We start from the raw sequence: 20,984 nt of genomic DNA on the forward strand, positions 1-20,984 counted from the left end.
GGATGTAGCCCTAGGGCTAACAGGAAAATATGGATACAGCCATCCCTAGGGCTGCATTCAACTTCTCTAGCCATCGCCTCCAGTGCACCAAAACTCAATCACGTACATGGCGCTGAGGATGAAAGTAAGCACCCCAGCACCCCATGCCCTATAGGGAGATATTGTCAAGTTAGATGCTAGTTTCCCTTTAAGATCATACAGTCATGAGAAAAAGAATGCACACCCTCTCTGAATTCTATAGCTTTATGTTTTACTGCAATAGTCTGCAGTAAAATGAGATGCCCTGCAACAGTGCTTGGCAGGGAACTGGCAGAAGTGCTGTGAGAGGGAAGGAGACAGGGTGGGAGGACTATAGTGAAAGCTGAGAAAAAGCAATGCATTCTGGGAATTGTAGTACTGGGCAGCTGCTCAACCAGGCAGTACAACCACGAACTACAGAACTAACACCCTCAAAACAAATGTATATTTGGTGGTTTCAGAACTGGGTAGAAAGGAAAGCAATGATTCTGCAGAATGTTTTTTTTTTACTTGATGTTGGTGTAGCCCTTTAACAGGTTAATTGATGATCAACAAGTGTGACCACCTGTATAAGAGCAGAAGTTCTGGCAGTTTGCTGGTCTAGTGCATTCTACTATACGTTAGCACAATGCAAAGGAAGAAAGACATCAGTAATGGTCTTATTACTAGATCTTAAAGGGGTTATCCAGCGTGGGGGCTGGGGAGGAGGTGGCTGAAATAAAAGACGTCCACTTACCTCCCCGGTTTCAGTGGCGGGTCCCGCATCAAGGCGCTTCAGTGCCCGGTCTACGTCTCAGGGCCACTCAGCCACTCAGTGAAGGAGGCGGGATCCAAGCGGACTTTAAACGGATCCCGCCTCCTTCACTGAGTGGCTGAGCGGCCCTGAGACGTAGCGTCTCGGGCGGCGTCAGACACTCGGAAGTGGACGGGAACCAGGCACCGGAGCAACGTGATGCGGGACCCGCCGCTGAAACCGGGGAGGTAAGTGGACCTCCTCCCCGGTCCCCCCCCCAAAAAGTGCCCCCATGCTGGAGCACCCCTTTAATAATGAGTTATATGGCCATTTTCAAACAATTTGAACTCCATCCTTCTACAAAAATAAAGATTATTTACGAGTGGATGTGAATTCACCCTAAGGTCAGACCATGCAATGCTCAGGGAAACTGCAAATAACCCAAGAAGCACATCCCAGACTGTACAGGTCTCAGCAAGTTCAATGTTCAAGTTCAAAACAGTAAAATTAGAAAGACTGAACAAGTACGACTCGTTTGGAAGGGTTGCCTGGAGAATCCCTCATTTTACTTACAAGTTTGCAAAGCTGCATCTGAACAACCCAAAAGGCTTCTGGAGCAATGTCCTTTGGACAGATAACAAAAGGGGGGATGTTAGGGCCCTATTACACTAAGTGATTATCGGCCATACTTGGCCATAGGGCTTGTGGAAAGGTTCGATCAGCCGACATGCACAATGTCGGCTGATCGTGATCTTTCAACATGCTAAAACAAAACACTCAGCATAGTGATGGTCTTCTGTGCATTGCTTCTATAGATCATCCAGGCAGCTCCCCACAGCTTCCCATGTCCCCCCTGCTCCTCCCCGCTTGATGTAATAGCACAGACAGGGAGCGAAAAACGAGGAGGAAGCGAGCGATAATCTGAAAGGTTGGCGCTCACTTCCTCCTCAACATCCCCCTGTGTATTAAGGCCTTTAGTCTATTGTGCTGCACCACATTTGCCAAAGGCCCAACCCAACAATGTGATACAAACCCTGTTACCTGGTTCCTGGGACCCCACCGAACCGGAAGATCATGGAGTTGTAGCTGTGCAGCTGTGCAGGGAACTGCAGCAACCCATATTCCCTTGGATTGAGAAATTGGATTCCACATATCGTAAAGCTAGCTTCCACTGGCAATATGCTATCACTTTACGTCATGGGAATACCCCTTTAGGCTATGTTCACACAGCGTATATTTTCGTAAAAACCACGGCCCTTGTACAATTACGATTATTACGAAAATATACGTTACCTTGCTGTCTATGGGATCCCGGCAAAGCGTATACACATAGTATACACTCCGGCTGGGATCCCCAGCAAGGCCGCAAACAATTGACATGTCAGTTTTCTGAGGCCGCTAGTCATTGAAAAGCTGCTGCAGAAAACCCTGTCAGTGCACACTGTGGAGCGAGCGGCTCCGGCCGCTTGCTCCATATCGTGCAGTGGAGAGTTCTCACATCAGAACTCTGTGGCTACAAAGATTATCTGGCCGGTACTGCAGTACCAGCCGGGATGATCTTTTTAGAGACCGGCCATTCAGAGAACAGCCGGTCTCATACTATGTGTGAACATAGCCTTAGGGTTCAAACCCACTTGGCGGGTCTGCAGCGAGTCTCCTTGCTGCGTTTTTGCAGCGAGACTCGCTGCAGATCCCAGCCCTATACTTTCATTAGCAGAGAAACTCTTTTGTCAGAGAAAGCGATTTTGTCTGCAGCCCTCCCCATTAACCCCCTAGCTGCCGGACATTATACATTACCGGGTCCCCGTTCCTGCGTGCTTCGGGGCTCCCGGTGTCTTCACGGCCCGCCCGGCCAATCAGTGCGCTGCGGCGGGGCAGCGCACTGATTGGCCGGGCGGAACGTGCCGGGAGCCGCCGAAGCAAGCAGGAGCGGGGACCTGGTAATGTATATCCTGCCCGCCCCCCCCTGCAGCCCCGATCGCCCATGGCCGCATGATCGCCCCCCGCACCCACCTGCAGCCCCGATCGCCCCCCGCAGCCCCCGGCCGCACGATCGCCCCCCCGCAGCCCCCTGCAGCCACGATAGCCCCCGCAGCCCCCGGCCGCATGATCGCCCCCCGATCGGGGGGCGATCGTGCGGCCGGGGGCTGCGGGGGGCTATCGTACGGCCGGGGGGTGCGTGGAGCGATCATGCGGCCGGGGGGTGCGGGGGGCGATCATGCGGCCATGGGCGATCGGGGCTGCAGGGGGGGCGGGCAGGATATACATTACCAGGTCCCCGCTCCTGCTTGCTTCGGCGGCTCCCGGCACGTTCCGCCCGGCCAATCAGTGCGCTGCCCCGCTACAGCGCACTGATTGGCCGGGCGGGCCGTGAAGACACCAGGAGCCCCGAAGCAAGCAGGAACGGGGACCCAGTAATGTATAATGTCCGGCGGCTAGGGGGTTAATGGGGAGGGCTGCAGACAAAATTGCATTGTACATCCCTGCTGCGAGTTTCTCTGCTAATGAAAGTATAGGGCTGGGATCTGCAGCGAGTCTCGCTGCAAAAACGCAGCAAAGATACTCGCTGCAGACCCGCCAAGTGGGTTTGTAGCCTAAAACTACAACAGGTATGAAAAATCTTCATAGCTAACATTGGTAGTATTACCAGTCATACTGAAGACAAACAATGCCACCTCGAACGAGTAGTCTAGATAAACCCATAATGGTGCAAATGTGTCACCTATCCTGTGTTGGTAGTTAGTGGACATTAAAAGGGAATGTACAGAAAACAAGATTCTGAATATTAGTTAAAGAGATATTTATCAAAAGTAATCTCAATGCGATACTGTACGAGTATAGTAGTTAGTGGTAAAACAAACTAGCTTAATTCTAGTCCTGCATGAAAGTAAAGCCTAATAAACACAAACACATGACACGACTGGACTCTGAATCACAGATAAAGTTAAATGTTTCTGTGAATCTTCTCCAGTTTTTATCTATCTAATCATTGCAAATAAAAGTCTGAATGTGTCAACACAACCTCAATCAGAAATCAGCTGAGAGTAATTGTTATTACCTTTCCCTAATCCTATTGTCCGGAAATATAAGTGCATTACTCACTTATCAGGGGGCAAGAATAAACACAATAAAAAGATTTAGGGTAAGATAGTCATGTTTTTGTAAATTCTGAACCCAATTCCTGAGCTACACTATATTTCCAGTTATCCTCTTATCTCTATAATATAATATCAAAGTAGGGCAGAGTAGGAATCACTAGTATATCACTAAATGCAGTTAAAAAAAGCTCTGTCGTCCAAACCCAATACTTTTGGTAGGTCTGGCTGAGTGTCTTTATGTATGCGTGAGCCTGATTCTTCAAACAGATGATGCTGCAAAAGAGAAAGATCTGGCACAGTGGACTTCAACTGTCCAACTGTGATCCTTTCCGTCTTGGAGAGACAGATGCAGACCTCCACTCCAGAAAGACAGATGCAACAGGCGCAGCCAACTCCAATAGGATTGCTAGAGCTTATAGAAACTTAAATTTAAAAAAGATATTAAAACAATAAAACAAGGATATAGTACAACGCGTTTCAAGGCTGGACCGGCCTCTTCATCAGGCGCACCTGATGAAGACATGATCACTTAGCTGAAGCGAATGTTCATGTGTATGGAGGGATCTGCTTACCCAAAGAACTTAAACTCTCACAGGTGTATATACCTAAAGGAGAAACGAGTCTCTGGAATGCACTTACGGGAACAAGAAGTCAGAGGCTGGAAAGTAGTAGAGATGCCCTGCATGACACATGCTCCATTGCATAAATCATGGCCTTAGTGACCCTTACCTAAATACCCAGTACACCGGCCGGATCATACCAGATCCAAGGTCGTACTATGTAGATAATTGTCACAAAAGATGCATTTGACACTATGATCTTAAACTATATTGATTTCTTTTATCAAAAAATGGTGTGATGAGAGGGTAAGCAGTGGACTCTCTGAAGAGGCGGCTCAGGTTGCAGAGAACAACTATTCCACCCTCTTGTGCACATGGAGAGCAGATGCACCTCCTCTCCAGCACAGGGCAGCTCTGCTATCTGCTGCCTATTATTCTAGGAGCTGTCATCATCATGGGGCACACACTGATAACACACACTGGGCAAGTGACTTCACTCACTTATCAGCTCCCTGATAGGAAAGTGCTGATTGCCAAGACTGGGGTTAGGGAGTCAGGTAAGAAGGCTGTGCTAAGGGAGAAGGGGAGGGATGGCACAGTGTCACCTGGGTGTGTAGGCACAGATACTACCCTGTATATAAGTGCTCAGAGCATCCTTCCTCTTCATTCCTCCCTGCCTGCCTCTTCTTCCTCCAGATCATCAGGTGAGTCACATGTAATTGCTGGATTTCTCTTCTGTACTAGTTATATGCTATTACTGTTATTATCATCTATTGTACAGTAGCTTAGGTTGCTGAAATGAAATGATTAAAGACTATTCAAAGTAAAGTAGTACATAGTATTACTTCTTTATGCATTTAGTGTATAGCAGGGGTCTATAACCTGTGGCTATCTCCACCTGGTATAAAGGCGTACATGAGAGCTGCAGGTTCTGCTATCCATTGTAAAAGTTGTGCAATTCAGGTGTGCTGAAATAATGTAATGTGTGTGCTTCTTTTCCTTTTATACTAAGGACTTATACCTGTAGTAGTTTTTGTATTATGTATTCTATTGTTAATGTGTATGCTGTAGATTGATATACAGTTAGGCTGGATTCACACAGGCACTTGTTACATATAGTAATGGCATTGAATAGGAAGGACAACATACAAGAAAGACTTAAAACTGAACCTTATGGATACATTTTGGAAAGTGTTTATTCCTTTTTCCTACTTGTACACATGTGGAAGAAAGAACTTTCCTTTTATCATACAATTACACAGGCAGTTATGTTAGCTGCTTTTGATACAGTTGTCCAAGTCAAGGACAGGCAGGAAGTGGATCCAAGAGAAAGAATGTACTTTATATGTATAAATTCTTGCTTATTGGATATGAAATATGCACCTAATCCCGCATGTGATTCCAGCATTATATGTGTAGTTTATATTATAGCAGGATGGCACTTTTTTCGGCTGAAATCATCTTTTGGTGTTGTACATGTACAATAAGACAAGCTTTACACAACCACATCTCTATATACAGAAAGGATAAACTATCAATGATAATAAACATAGAGAAGATTGTATCAGAATTTCTTTCATCTTGTGAGAATCCATTGAAGCATCTTATTAAACTGTCCTCTTGTCCAAGACAGCAGTCTCATATTCCACATTCCGGCCGCTCATCGAACCACTTGATGAGAACACAATTTATTCCGTTTACCTACTATGTGACCTGTTTGCCTACCTCATAGGCTTTTATTTTATTACTTATTATCATATTAATATGGTGTCAGCTCATAGTTTTGGTTGACCTATAGCATGTAAGGGATTGCTTGTATAAAATAAAGTGTAAGCTTTAAAGTACACACACACACACACAGATATATATATATATATATATACCTTGAAATTCCTAAAGGACCCCCTCAAAATCTGAAAGACATAGTCATCTGTCATTATGCCCTTACATATACTGTATATGAATGTTAGAGCTTGTCATACTATAACACTGTGTATATATATATATATATATATATATATATATATATATATATATATATGTATATATATTATTATTATTATTATTATTGTTATTATTATTATTATTATTATTATATTTTATACTATTTTATGTTTGCACATACAATACAATTATCAGATGTCCATTAATCCTGGGATACTTTTACAATAAAGTTATGGACTTTGCACTGGTATAAGATGGGATACAATTTTTTATTAATTTTAATAATTGCTTTCCAGTTGTCTTCATCTAGAAACATGGAGAAAAAGGTACTTGGTAACTTATGGTGGAGGACGGCTGGGCAGACTGATGCTTTTTTTTTAGATTTTTTGGCTTTCTGCTGGGAAAATAGGCTTCATGATCTTGCTTCATTTATATATTTTTCTGTCTTTATGGTGTATTGTGATCTTTTGATGGTATAGTAACAAGCTGCACATAACGCTTTTCATTAAGTCCGACTCAATATCATGGTTTTGCCCACTGACCTTTATTATTAGCTGAGTTGACCAATATTAGATTAAATATCTCGATGGCAGATATCATGGTCAAGGAGGATTGGGCTTGCTGATGCTTTGTATCCAGAGGAGAAGGACCTGGATTATTAATGTAAACGTGTACGCTCAGCCAAGCTGGGTATACATGGTTAATATAGTGTCAAGTGAAATAGCCAAATAGTCAAGTAAAATAGCCAAACCAAAGGCCCATGTTAAATAGGGAATCAGGAAAATAAAATGTTGTTGGCCAAGAAGATGTTTGACTGTTTGATCTATCTTAGGTGTATAGCTACCATCAGGCAGTGTCTTCTTATAACCAGTACAATCATTACTTTCAGATCAGATTACAAAATCTGATGCATGTTTATAGGACAGTACAATCATTGTTTTCTCTGTATATTGTATTAAATACACAGCATACCTTGTCTCATTCTCCATACGAAGTTCACAATTGTGTAAAATTGATTTCTGTATAATAGAGGTAATTATTAATAACTCGCCAAGCAGGTTAAGGTAGAGAGTCTAGTTATGGACGGCATAGGTTGTAATTAAAACAATGGGAGGAGGATGTTTGCACACATTGATGTATCTTAGCATTGGTGTCTATGTGGTTCCCACGCTTTCTCCTAGTAAAAGTATAAGCTGATAGAGGTACATTAGTATATTCTGTACTATTTTGGTTACAGTGATAATTAACTAGAAAAAGGGATTGTGTATAACATAACAAAGGACAGAGAATAAGTGGAAGCTGGGCAGACTGGGCATACATCTTAGAATAAAGTTGGGGTAACTCACCAATTTTGGTGGGATTGGCCAACCATCTAATGTATATGGGAGCCTCCTAATCTCCCTGTCGATAGAATTGAATTTCTAACATGCCCAATCTTTTTGTTCCCAAAAGCTGTCAAAAGTTGACTGAACCCGCAAACTTTATTGGGGATTGTCTACTGTCTAAGGAATATAGGGGCCTTAGGCCTCTCCCCCCGACAGATGATAGTGGGGACAGAATGGTGAAGGCCCTATAACTTGAAGCGATTATCAGCCGTATTCGGGCCAATAATTGTGTTGTGTAATAGAAGACAACAATCTGACGATCACCCTGGCAGCCCCCCACAGCTCCCCTGGCTTTTACCCTCTCCTCCTCGCTCGCTGTCAGTACGTGTAATAGCGCCGGCAGCAGGCAGGGGAACAAGGAGCAAGGTTGCTCTTCACATCGCCCAGTGTAATAGGGGCTTGAGGCATTCTGCATGTTAACTGCCTGACCCTTTTGTTGTCCTAGAGGTACAGTAAGTCATTATCAGAGCTGTCTGGCAGAGTCTTCACCCTCCTGCCCCCATAGAGAACACATAAACCATCATCCAAAAGCTATTGAAAATGTATGGCCACCTTAGATGCTATATGCAAATTTATTCTTATCTAATCAAATACGGACAACTTCCCTATATTTATTATGTCTTCGTGGGATGAGTGGCCCCCAACCGGGAGATAAAATCCTTTCCAAGTTGCTAACCTCTTATACCATTTGATTACGTTACCATTTTGTTAGTTACTCATTCAGGAGCCCCATTTCCCAGCCCAGCATTGACATCTCTGATCCATTATCCTCCTCTGGTTATGACCTCATGTGAGAAGACAACTTATGGTTTGGTTAAAATAACCTAGCATCATGGCCTGGTCAGTGTGTATATATTGTATATAAGGTGATTTCCTGATGTAAAGGTGGTGGTCCCCTTATTATTGCTTAAAGTTGCTGAATGGTGAATGGGTTCTTTTGTACAGGCCGGTGGATTGCTGGGATCTATCTGTGATGGAGGTGTATAATTGCTGGTGTCTTACTCATGTTAACATTCTCTCTTCTTTTTGTTTGTAGACAATGGCTCCTTTCCCAGAATTTCAGAACCCTGTCCAAGAAAACATGGGACATCTTCCAAAGTACTCCGTCTCTCCTCCTAATGACCATACAGACCATCCTCCTGGTAAGCTTATCATTATTAGTAAATAATCATTTATTAAAGGGAAAATTCCATGAAATAGAAGCTCACCCATCCCATAGTGTTTGTATGCTTTTCTTACTTTTACATTATAAATACCTAGCATTCACTGTTATTTGCTTTTACTGCATATTTTCTAAATGAACTGGCTGTTATATCTGTGACACAAGTGTGTCAGGCCAGGAACTGTGTCAGCCATATTGTGCAGTCATGTCATCATTAAAGGGGTATTCCCATTTGATCAAGCTATCCCCTACCCACAGCAATCTTGAGAATGGGGACCTCAGTTTGCCATTAGAATGGATCAGATCAATTAATTCTCTATAGGAGCCAGCATAGTACAGCAGCTCCTATAGAGAATGATTGGAAGTCCCTATCCTTGAGATCATTGGGGGAGTAGTGGCTCCAGTGGTGGCACCCCCTGTGATCAGCTAGCTATTCCCTATCCTGTGGGTAGGGGGGTAACTTTATCAGATGGAAATACCTCTTTACAGCCTCCTAGGGTAGAAAATAGATTAAAATAGTGCATCATGAGAACTAACTAAATTAGAAAGTGAGAGGTTTATAGATGTCACTGATTTCCTACTGTACATGCAAAGAAAAAAACACACAAACGGCGCTGCATGTGCAGGTCAAAACACACTTTGGAGAAACATGCATATGTGTGCAAATGCACGCTCACCTGAGTGGGTCGTACACAATTAGGCACGACTCTAATAAGCGCTCTGGATCAACGGGGGATGCTGCCTTCCACCTTCCGATTCTCCAAAGTGGATCCTCGGTGTCAGTCACAATAGTGGTAAACAGAAGAGGTTGGTGGGATTTGTCTGGCGCCAGACAAATCCCACCAACCTCTACTGATTTCCTACTGATATCCAACATGGTGGCCAACGATATAAGAGATGACTAGAATGTTTCTTTCAAGGCCCCATCTGTTGTAATAAAAATATATTTATCTGTATGTCTGTATTTCACATAGAATATGGCATAGAGTCATTACCTCCAGCTTACTCTACCATGTCGCTATGCAAAGACAAATCTGAGGAACAGGAGATTGACCCATGGGAGATGCCAGAACTGAAGAGCACTGGTCCAAAGTGGTCAGGTGGGTCTAGTGTTTGGCGTACGCACACACACACACACACACCCTCTCACATACATACATATATTATTTCATGTTTTTTTTATTGAAATAAAATTTGTTTTACAGAAATGACCACAAAACAACGCATTCTATCAGTTCTGCAGTCAATCATGAAACTCATCCTCTTGTTGACTTTGTTATATTTCTTTGTCTGCTCCCTGGATGTGTTAAGCTCTGCCTTCCAGCTGGTAGGAGGTAAGAAAATACAACTGCCTTCATACAGTCATTGGCTTCCTAGCAAAACACACAAAGATATTAAATTACTGTAGGAGTAAACTGTGCATTATGGTTTTATTTGTATTCAGTTTAAATAGTTTTGTTCTGGTGTCAATAATTTACCATGTACATGACTATTCTAAGCATACATTATAAATACCACTTGTTATGGTTTACGCAAGTTTATGTGCCTTGTATGAAATCATCTGGCTTGGATATTATCATTTCAAAGGTTCTGGAAGGTTTTCACAGTAGTATACTGAAAAATCCACTTATTACATAGTACACCTTGGGGGACATGTATTATGTGGTGTAGGCTCCTTTTGTGGCGTAAAGGGGGGGCAATGCACATAAATTTATGTGCAAACGCCTGTTTTGCGAATAGTTCATTCGCATTAGGCCTCTTTGCGCTGATTGTGCCGGGGTAGGGGAAGGGGCGGAACGCAGGAGTGGCCATGTGCAGGCATTGCGCCTCTACATAAATCCTTAAAGCCATTGCCCTGCGGAGACTCGGCGCAAAAAAATACTAGACCTAATAAATGTCCTTTCTTACTTGAAGCGTGCAAATAAGTCAAATTTAGGAATGCTATGCAATTTTAATAAATGTTATAATGAGTGGTTGGGTTCACATTATAAAAGGGCTCTATGTGTGTAGTATATATCTACGTACCAGCAGATAGAATGCAGACATAGGCTATGTTCATATTTAGTATGACACTGTCCATTGCATAGCAACGGACGATGTTATACTGCCAGAAGTTGGGCGGTATACGGCACGTTCCTGCAGCCGATACCGCTGTATCAGCTGCAGGAACATTATCTTTTTACAGTTGAATTGCGGGCACCCTTGTCAATTAACCATTGACTGCAAAGTAAAGTACGTCCGCCGACCGTATTTTACATTACTATTGTTTCGGGAAATAATAGGTGTGTTCACTATTATAAATTCAATGCAGTGCCGCTGCTGCAGAAAAGAATGGACGCTGATTTAATTGCAATCAGCGTCCGTTCTTTTCTAAAAAAAAAAACATAATGTGATCTTAAATGTCGCAGCGGTAACTCATTTACCTCAATGGATGAAATGTAGTTTACTAATGACTCCATTCGGTTTGTTTCCAAAACGTTGTCTACTGTTCTTCTAGGACCTGCATAATAAAAATATATGTATACTAGTAGACTATTTTTGGTCAATAAAAGTGAATGAGACAACTGCTGGGACAGTTCTAATATGCCAACGTATAGCACAGATGTATAGTCCTTTGCAATGTAAACATAGCCTAAGAGGGTGGATTTTAACAACAGCATATATAATATATACCCACTTGACAATCATGACTTACTTAATGTTACATTACCAATGACATCTTTTGTACCTGACCCTATTGATACAACCTAAAATTTACCTATTAAAGGAAAGGCTGCAGGAGACATATTCAAGAACCACTCGGTACTGTCCAATCCTGTTGCCGGACTGGTGATTGGAGTTTTGGTGACTGTCCTTGTACAGAGCTCAAGTACATCCTCATCTATTGTGGTCAGCATGGTGTCCTCTGGCCGTAAGTATACCTTGTGTTATATACTGTAAAAATATGACTTTCAGCGGCTTCACAGAAAATGAACAGAGCCGCAGCACGTATGCACAATCACTTAGTTATGTCCTATTCTGTGCATACTGTGAATAGGACAGAACTACTCCAGGTGGGAATACCCATTTTATTGAGATTATTGAGTCAATATCCACAGTGCAGGCAGTTATGGTCCGTTTAGACAGAGCGATAAATTACCCAATCAATCGTTAATGTATTTGAAGCAACAATTTGGTTTTTATGCCGATCAGCATTTAGACAAAGTGATAAATCATTGAAAAAAGTTTTGTCGATCGTTTTAAGGTTGCTAAAGGCCATCTTAAGGCCCTATTCCACCAGATGATTATCGTTTGTATAATCGTTAACGATTAACAATCTCAAACGACTGCTATTGCGAAAGACCTGAAAACGTTCACTCATTCCCATGGAACGATAATCGTTACTTATGAACGTAATTGCGATCGTTTTTTCTTCGCTATTTCGTATCTATTGCGAATGACCAAACAATGTCTTATTCAGTGCGAACGATTTGCGAACGTTTTGCGAACGAGCAACGATAAAAATAGGTCCAGGTCTTATAAAGCGATCAACGATTTCTCGTTTGGTCGTTAATCGTTAACTGCATTTTAACCGAACGATTATCGTTTAGATTCGAACGATTTAGCGGTAATCTGAACGATAATCGTCCGGTGGAATAGGGCCCTTACACACTAGGGTGAATCTGTGAAAGACTGTTTAGACAAATTGATCTGCGAATTATCAGTGAACGACGAGCGATGATTTAAGAACATGTTGAAAGACCACGATGAACGATTTCTCACTCGTTGCTTGATCGTTCGCTGTGTTTACATGAGCTGATTATCACTCAAATGCGATCGTCATCAACAAAATTCGAACGATAATCGTTCCGTGTAAACGGACCAAAAAGTCAGTTTTTGGTCCGAAACAAAATTTCTTTGTTACTGATTTTCCTAAATGTTCATTGGCAAAAGGTGTTTCAGTTAAGGGGATGAGATCAGAAATGGGAAATTTGCAGGTGTTTAAAGGTGAATTATCAGCAGGTTAGAGAAATCTAACCTGCTGATATGTCCTTACTGCACAGGAGACAGAGAGGAGGAAGGTCTGTCTCTTACCTTCATCCTCGCTGCCCTTGCAGTTAGTCTTTTGCTCCATGGTCTGGTGAGTCCGTTAGAAGCACTGCCCACTACCATAGCACCGATCCGGTCTGCCCTGGATGGCCGGCTCCATTTATTGTCATTAGAAAGGGTGGGCCAGACAAGAGCAGATCTGCGCTATGGCGGTGGTCAGTGCTCCTAACGGTCTCACCTGCTGATAGTTTCCCTTTAGTCCAATAAATGGAGGCACCTATCGCCTGGCAAAGACTAAAACCATTGCCTCAATGCAAACATATTTCATAAGACCTCAGAAGAAGCTTTCTAGATGTAATATCTGGGAAATGTTAGGTTGGACGATGAGGCAACCAAAAATCTCCTAATTAATGATGTTCATTTGCATATAGAGGTTGGTGATGGTGCAATGACTCTAACTAACCTAGAGCATAGAAGAATGGCAGGGCAGTAAGTAGGTATTGTTAATATGGAAGTTGATAATGAAGACTGAGTAGCACTGAGGTTGTTCTGGAGTTTAGTACATAATAGTAATGTTGTTTGTATGATTGTGTTTTGACAGTTCTTACGGTTAGGACAGCCATACCGATCGTCATGGGAGCCAACATTGGCACATCAGTCACTAACACCATTGTGGCTTTGATGCAGTCTGGTGACCGGAATGAATTCAGAAGGTACAGTGCCTGCTTTATTATGTCACATGAGAAAATGAGGAACCAGTGAAGCGCAGGAAGGTCTTTCCTGTTGTAATTGATTTAAATACTACAATGGTCGCTCTTTACCTTCTTGATGAGTTTTAAGATACTTGAAGTACTTTTAACTGTTACATATTATATATATATATATATATATATATATATATATATATATATATATATATATATATATTGCAATGGAGAACGTTATATATACATACATATATGATAGATAGATAGACAGATCATTATTTTTATTATTATTTATTTTGTGAATTAGAGAAATTGTTTATTTTTTCCAGGGCGTTTGCAGGAGCCACAGTACATGACTTCTTCAATTGGCTCTCAGTGCTGGTCCTGTTGCCTATTGAAGTAGCGTCAGGATATCTGTTTCACCTCACCAATGTTATAGTTGATTCTTTCAATATACAATCCGGAGAGGATGCCCCAGATATGCTGAAAGTTATCACAGAGCCCCTCACTAAAGGAATTATTCAGGTATGTACTTAAATGTACATGAAAAGGTAATGGTAGGGGGGGGGGGGGTGTCAGCTGGGTATCTTCAGGCTAAGATACATAACATGAATATATATTTTCTATTGCAGCTTGACAAGAAAGTCATTCAGGACATTGCCAGTGGAGATCCAGCTGCTAGCAATAAAAGTCTAATCAAGAGGGAATGTGGATACAAGGTAAGAAGACATCCCTAGAGTGCAGTATACAGTGGAGCACTCCACCTTTATTGCTGGATTTGATAGATCACAAGGCTACTAACCTCAGACGCACTGCCATGTTACAGATCTAAGCCTCTACAGCAATTACATTAACATGCTGCAACACAAAAAAAGGGTTAAAAGCAGAAGAGAAGGAGATCTCTGCTTCACTGCTCTGATAGGAGCCTGTGCAGAGGTCAGGGGTTAACAGTGCCCTAGCCATCTCCTTCTGTTCTGCTTTTAACCCTTTTTTGTGCTGCACCATGTAAGTGAGGTTTGTATCACTTACACACTTCAGTACATAAGGGGTTAAACAGAAGGTAGTCCACTCCTGCACCTAAGTATTTAACCATAATGGCTCCTAATGGGTCCTTATAGTTAAATACAGTGGACTGACAGAGCAAGCAGCCATTGTCTCTCTGCTCTGCCAGCTCTGGTCACATCACTGAGTATATATGCACTGCATTGTGTTGTGCGTGTGCGTGTGTGTAGGGGGAGGGGGTGGGGTACAGTTTTTTTTTGCTATGAGGCCCCATGAATCTTAGCTATGCCCCTGGGTGTACCCTCTACACATCACATGACGCAATATACCCCCTACAAGCCATACAATATGATATACTGTACCTTTTATAAGTCATACTCTATCCACAATTCAGAATATTTTTACCATTTGGCTCAACTATTCTATAGGAGATAAGTAAGTAAATAAAGAAGCAGCTATGTAGAAGGTTTCTTTTAGATGTAAGAAAATATAATTCAACACACTATATAGTAAAGTATGTTTGTGCTTGTTTTATGCAGGAATTGGTAAATGCTAGTGTGCCTGGTATAGAGAACTGTACTGAAAACAGACTGTGCTGGACAGATGAGAATAATGTCACATGGACAGAGGTTTTCGAGACTGTGAAAATGTCCTGTAAGTAATCTTTGACTGAGTGACATCTTCAAGTAATTTTCCAATTTATAATTCATGTCTATACAGTTTACATTCAGTCATCACAGAATATGCACTTTTTTTTCTTTTCATTTTGATTCCTCCAATGCTCCTGAGATAAAAATAACAAAACCTTGTGAAAGGTCTTCATTTACATTAAACTAGAGAAACCTATAGGTTTGTAAGAGTATATAGTACATAGGTTTTTAATTGTGACTTTGACGCAACGTTTGTATAGCTCAACATTCTAATACAATGTTGTGAACTTGATGGTGTTTCCAGTCGGCGTATAGGAAATTGTAATATTAAAAAAAAAATGTTTTCATAGCCACACTGGAATTTTGTCACAGGATATAAGTGACAAGATGCATACGCAGGTTATATAGTTTGGTTTATTCTCTCATTACTAGTTACCATTCAGACCTTAGACCATGCATTGACACCTCATCTCCACCTAATTTCCAGATCAAATGGTTAAAGTGTCACTGTTGTGAAATTTTTTTGCAGAAATCAATAGTACAGGTGATTTTAAGAAACTTTGTCATTGGGTTTATTAGCCGAAAAATGCAGTTTTATCATGAAAAAGCAGTTTGAAGCTCTCCCCCCTGTCATCATTGTTCTCCTAAGGAGAGAGCTAAATAAAAGACCAAAACAGGGCAACAAAGAGTTAATCTACAAATACTTTACCCTTTATCTCCTCTGACCATCAGCACTGACCTCTCTGAGCTCTGATTACAGCTGTCACCCTGCCTGTAATCCCTTTGTTCTCGGCTTTCTTCTGTTGGCTAACTCCCTCCTCCCCCCTCCCCTCTCCCTAGACCAGACAGAGTGTGACTCATGCAACAAGTCACAATTTCCTAAAATTTTTCAGTGGATGGAAAAGAGGAGAGAAGGGGGGGGGACCTGGGAAAAGGCTTTTTACATGCAGATAATGGCATATTTGGCTAATAAACCCAATTACAAAGTTTCTTAAAATCGCCTGGACTATTGATTTCTGCAAAAAAAAAAAAAAAAATAAGACAGTGACTCTTTAAGAAAGAACCATCCAGTTCTTTACCTAAAGTGTCCCTGTCACAGATTAGTCGGGGTTGGAGTGTTCACATCACGACTGATCAGGAGAACAAGCCGGGGGAAATCCTTTTCTGACTTGGTCAGCCCCATATTATGCAGCCATCCAGGTCACACAACACAGAGCTGGGAGAGAGAGTGCACTGCATGCAGACATCTCCTGGCTTCTTCTCCTGATCAGTCCTAATTGGGACTGATCAAAACTTTTGACACATTTCTCTGACATGTCAAGTTTTTTCGAGTGATGAGAGAGATGAGTGAACCTTGAGCACTCCCAAGGGCTGTATCCAACTTCTTCAGCCACCAGTAATCAAATGCAGAGTGTTCAGATCCAGACCAACCCATAAGTGCTCAAGGTTCGCTCATCACTAACAGGAATGCTTTAATTTAATGTTGGAAGGATAAGGGGCCATGGTAGTAACTCTTCTTATATGTGTTGTCCTCCAGGCTCTCACATATTTGCTACCACCGATCTCCCGGATCTAGCGGTGGGACTTATCCTGTTGGCGCTGTCCTTGTTGGTGCTTTGCTTGTGTCTGATTTTGATTGTCAAGCTCCTAAACTCCATGCTGAAAGGACAAGTGTCTGTTGTGATCAAGAAGATCATCAATACTGGTAACTATCAGGGACATGACATTCATGATATCTTGTATATTTGGATGTTTTTATGATCCTACGATTTTTATTTGTCTTCTCTTGCTTTCTTTCCCAAGACTTCCCCTTCCCATTCTCATGGTTGACTGGATACTTGGCAATGCTTGTAGGTGCAGGAATGACATTCATTGTTCAGAGCAGCTCAGTCTTCACTTCCGCAATGACTCCGCTCATCGGTAAGAAGCATGTATGACTTTGAGAATACATACCTCATGGTTATATTACTCTTTCTTCCTGTTATATCTTGGCTCTTCTTTCTTGTAGGTATTGGAGTTATTAGCATAGAGCGTGCCTATCCCCTGACACTTGGGTCTAACATTGGAACCACAACAACTGCCCTATTAGCAGCCTTGGCCAGTCCGGGGGACACCTTACAGAACTCTGTACAGGTATATTATATATCAATGTATCCTAAAATTTTTGGAAATACATGACTAACAAAACCTCCTGTACTTATGGGCCAGATATAGCTAAAATTTCTAGCATAAAGTATTTTCTCACAGTTTTTAATGTGTTTCCTTATATAACCATTATTATCATCATTTTTTGCAGATTGCATTATGCCACTTTTTCTTCAACATATCCGGGATAATTATTTGGTATCCAATCCCCTTTATGAGGATACCAATTCGACTGGCCAAAGGCTTGGGGGACAAGACAGCTAAATACCGATGGTTCGCAGTTGTCTATCTTGTCTTGTGCTTCTTCTTGTTGCCTCTGGCCATCTTCGGCTTGTCCATTGCTGGATGGCAGGCACTGGTGGGCGTTGCGGTCCCCATCGTCTTTGTTATCCTTGTTGCCATCATCATCAGTGTGATGCAGAAGAAATGCCCCAGAATATTACCAGATTTTCTAAAAACCTGGGACTTCCTCCCCAAGTGGATGCACTCCCTGAAGCCTTGGGATACCTGGATGTCTTCCCTCACTCTGTTCTGTGGCCGATACTGTTGCTGCTGTTGCAAGAAATGTAAATGCTGTAAGGGCTATAAGGATGAGGAAGATGGAGAGGCGTCGGTGGAGAAGCCCCAGGCTGTAGAGTGCCATGAGAATGCTGTTGATCTGACTGATGAGCTCCCATCTATTACTAACATAGATCAAGGAAAGACTACGAAACTGACCTCCTTGTAGGACAAGAATGAGAAGGATCTGTTAGCACCACTGTACATAATGGACTGAACAAATGACTATTTATTTTATTACCAGTGTGGTTAAAGGAAGGTTAAAATAACATATATTTGTGTTACAAATGATCTATTTGTCCATGAGTTTCCAATCACTGGCAATACTGTAACTACGTTATGATCTAAAGTATTACGTAATAGAATGGACTATTTAACATTTGGTGGATAGTAGAAATGAGCAAAATTACACTAAGTTTTGGGTTCGAGAAAACCTAAGCGCTTGGCATTTGAACCCCTGGTGGCCAGAGAAAATGGAAGCAGCCCTATGGCTGCTCAAAAAACATGGATACAGCCTATGGCTATGTTCACATGACGTTTTTTCTTTCCATTTTATATTTTTTTTAAATGACGTCTGTCATTTTGAGTTCACAATAATGTCAGTCATGTCAAGTTTTGGATGCCTGCCATTACAATGGTACATTATTCTATTTTAGGTGGGCCGATTGCCCTTTGGGTGTGTCTTAAATTGGAAAGTCCATTGAATTTAATAGTAAAGATGGTGAAAGGACAGTGAAGAAAAAATAACGTCCATTGTTTGTAAAAGACGTCCGCGAATAATTGTCATGATCATTATTTTGACGTCCACACAAATAACGTCCATTTCTTACTAATACATTGTGTGCATTGGGCGGCCGTCATTCCATTGACTTCAATGTATTCCATTGAAGTCAATTAAAATGCGGTAATAACAGACATCATTTTAAAAAGAAAAGGCGGACGTCTTTTCTCTTTTTTTTTTACTTAGTGTGAACATAGCCTATGGGTGTATCCATGTTTTCCAGCAATCCCTAGGGCTGCATCCATCTTCTCCAGCCATTGGGGGCCAAATGCCAAGCATTTGATTTTTCATGAGCCCAAACTTAGTGTAAGTATGCTGATCTCTGTTGATTAGAATGAGAAGAACTGGAGAGATACCTAAATGTAGCAATCAATACACATTCAATATGTAAGGAAAAGACATATGTTCAAATAGTCTAATACAATCTGTGCTCTGTACTGTGTACATATTAATACAGATCTGTAGATGTTATTTAACCTATGTTTATAAATAGAATGTATATAGCACTGTATATAAATGTACTATTTCTACCACATACTGTTTCTCACACTTTAGTCTTCAGGCTTGTCATTATCTCCCTTATCACCTGCAGTTTTGCTGCTGCTTCTGTCTGCACTCATAGCACCTTGCAAGGTCAGGGCATCAATAACCCCCTTCTCCCTCTCACATGCCATCTATAGTAGTGGACTGTAAAACATACCCCAGCACAGTGTTTAGTTCTGTGCATTTTTATCAGCACTATGTCATGGCATTATAGAGAAGAGAAGGGGCAGTGTTATGATTGGCCAATTAAGTAAGGCAAAGAAAGTGTCTGTATGAGCACTGCTAGAATTGTATATAATGTCATATTTTTACTATATATTTTGTGTTTCTTGTACTTCTGTCCTCAGAGGACAAGCAAGAACACCTGTACAATTCTACAATTTAATAAATATTCTGATTTGGACCTAATTTGTCAACCGTTTTTTCTTCAGCATTCAATTTTTTTTTATTAATTAGAGTCTGATGAGCTAAGACATTTGATGGATTATTTCAGCAAAATATAAAACGTAACATAATGGGAACTACTATGGGCTTCTAGTAGACAATACTAGAGATGAGCGAATAACGCTTAATAACAAAGCAAATCGCTTTGTTAGCTCGACAGTCGGCTTATCAGCTCATAAGCCAACAGCCGAGCAAACAGAGCGATTTTATTTGTTATTACGCATTATTCGCTCACCTCTAGACAATGTGATATAGTTATTATTCATAGTTATTAGATAAAATGGCACCTTGAATGCCTGGCAATATTAGAAGAAATGTTATGGAAGAGTGAGCATGCAGATGGACAGCAGCACGGTCTACAATTTTGCACACAGCAGAAGAAAATAGTACAACTGAAAAAAAGTACAATAACTATTATTAGCAAAAATTTCCAACAATTTACAGTATCTCCAACATATTTCATATCTCCAAAAGATGTGGAATTTATGTAATTTTTTGGGATATCCTAGGGAAGGGGCTGAAGGTCTTTTGGCTTTTTACATATATTTGGTGTCAGGAATGTGCCTTTGCGCTCCCCTGTTAAGGGCATACAGCGCAGAAGGCATTGTACCTGGTGTGAACAGGGCTCTGCTTTTATCTGTTCAGCCACACCTGCCCTTCCTCTCAGCCTCTGGCAAGGATAGGGTTACTCGGTCTCTGCTAGCTGATTCCTGCAGCTGAGCAGTCTTGTATGTTCCTTGACGGGCAGGTGCTTCTGCCAGTTAGGGTGTTTGTTATCTGAGCGCTGGTCCAATGGAGATCTGGACCGGACTCCTTCACCTCATAAACAGGAAGCATGGTCAGCAGCAAGTCACTGGCTATTAGTTTATTACTAAGTTAAGCGTTCCTTGTGTTCTTTGTACCATGTGTTTCTGACCTTCTGCCTGTTCTTTTGTCTGACCTGCCTGCTGCCCGTCCTGACCTTATTGCCTGTATCTGACAATTCTCTGTCTTACGATTTTGCACTTTTGCTGCCCGCTGTTACTGACCCGGACTGAAGACCTTGGCCTTTGTGTATTGTTAGTCTGCCTCCGTTTTGTGTCTCACTTGGTATAACATTTGTTTTTTAAATACTCTTCTCTTTGAATTATTCTGGCTGATAAGAGTCATTAATTGGCTCGGTTATAGGGGCACTCAGGTTATTTTCTTTTCTTTCCAATCAATTGGTGTCAAAAAGTTTGTAATT

General features: G+C 41.6%; 1 protein-coding gene across 2 annotated transcripts; it reads left to right on the top strand.

Moving 5' to 3' along the window:
• Positions 1-5,025: 5,025 nt before the first annotated feature.
• Positions 5,026-19,718, top strand: SLC34A2 (solute carrier family 34 member 2). Of its 2 annotated transcripts, XM_069977489.1 has the most exons (14): positions 5,042-5,113; positions 6,650-6,679; positions 8,775-8,880; positions 9,875-10,000; positions 10,106-10,234; positions 11,668-11,811; positions 13,531-13,642; positions 13,966-14,161; positions 14,269-14,355; positions 15,178-15,292; positions 16,826-16,993; positions 17,092-17,208; positions 17,297-17,421; positions 17,585-19,718. In XM_069977489.1, exons 2-14 carry the CDS (start codon positions 6,668-6,670, stop codon positions 18,158-18,160), a joined length of 2,013 nt encoding a protein of 670 aa, XP_069833590.1. In that variant the 5' UTR covers positions 5,042-5,113; positions 6,650-6,667; the 3' UTR covers positions 18,161-19,718. The 2 variants fall into 2 exon arrangements, with proteins under 2 accessions (XP_069833591.1, XP_069833590.1); XM_069977490.1 differs by lacking the exon at positions 6,650-6,679 and having other exon boundaries at positions 5,026-5,113.
• The last annotated feature ends 1,266 nt before the right edge of the window (positions 19,719-20,984 follow it).

Source organism: Dendropsophus ebraccatus, chromosome 7, assembly GCF_027789765.1.
Source record: "Dendropsophus ebraccatus isolate aDenEbr1 chromosome 7, aDenEbr1.pat, whole genome shotgun sequence".
NCBI classification, from domain to species: domain Eukaryota; kingdom Metazoa; phylum Chordata; class Amphibia; order Anura; family Hylidae; genus Dendropsophus; species Dendropsophus ebraccatus.

Coding starts and splice junctions, on each gene's coding strand:
- SLC34A2 (XM_069977489.1), top strand. Junction 13,643..13,965: donor GACCGGAATGAATTCAGAAG/GTACAGTGCCTG, acceptor TATTTTTTCCAG/GGCGTTTGCAGGAGCCACAG. Junction 14,356..15,177: donor AGAGGGAATGTGGATACAAG/GTAAGAAGACAT, acceptor TGTTTTATGCAG/GAATTGGTAAATGCTAGTGT.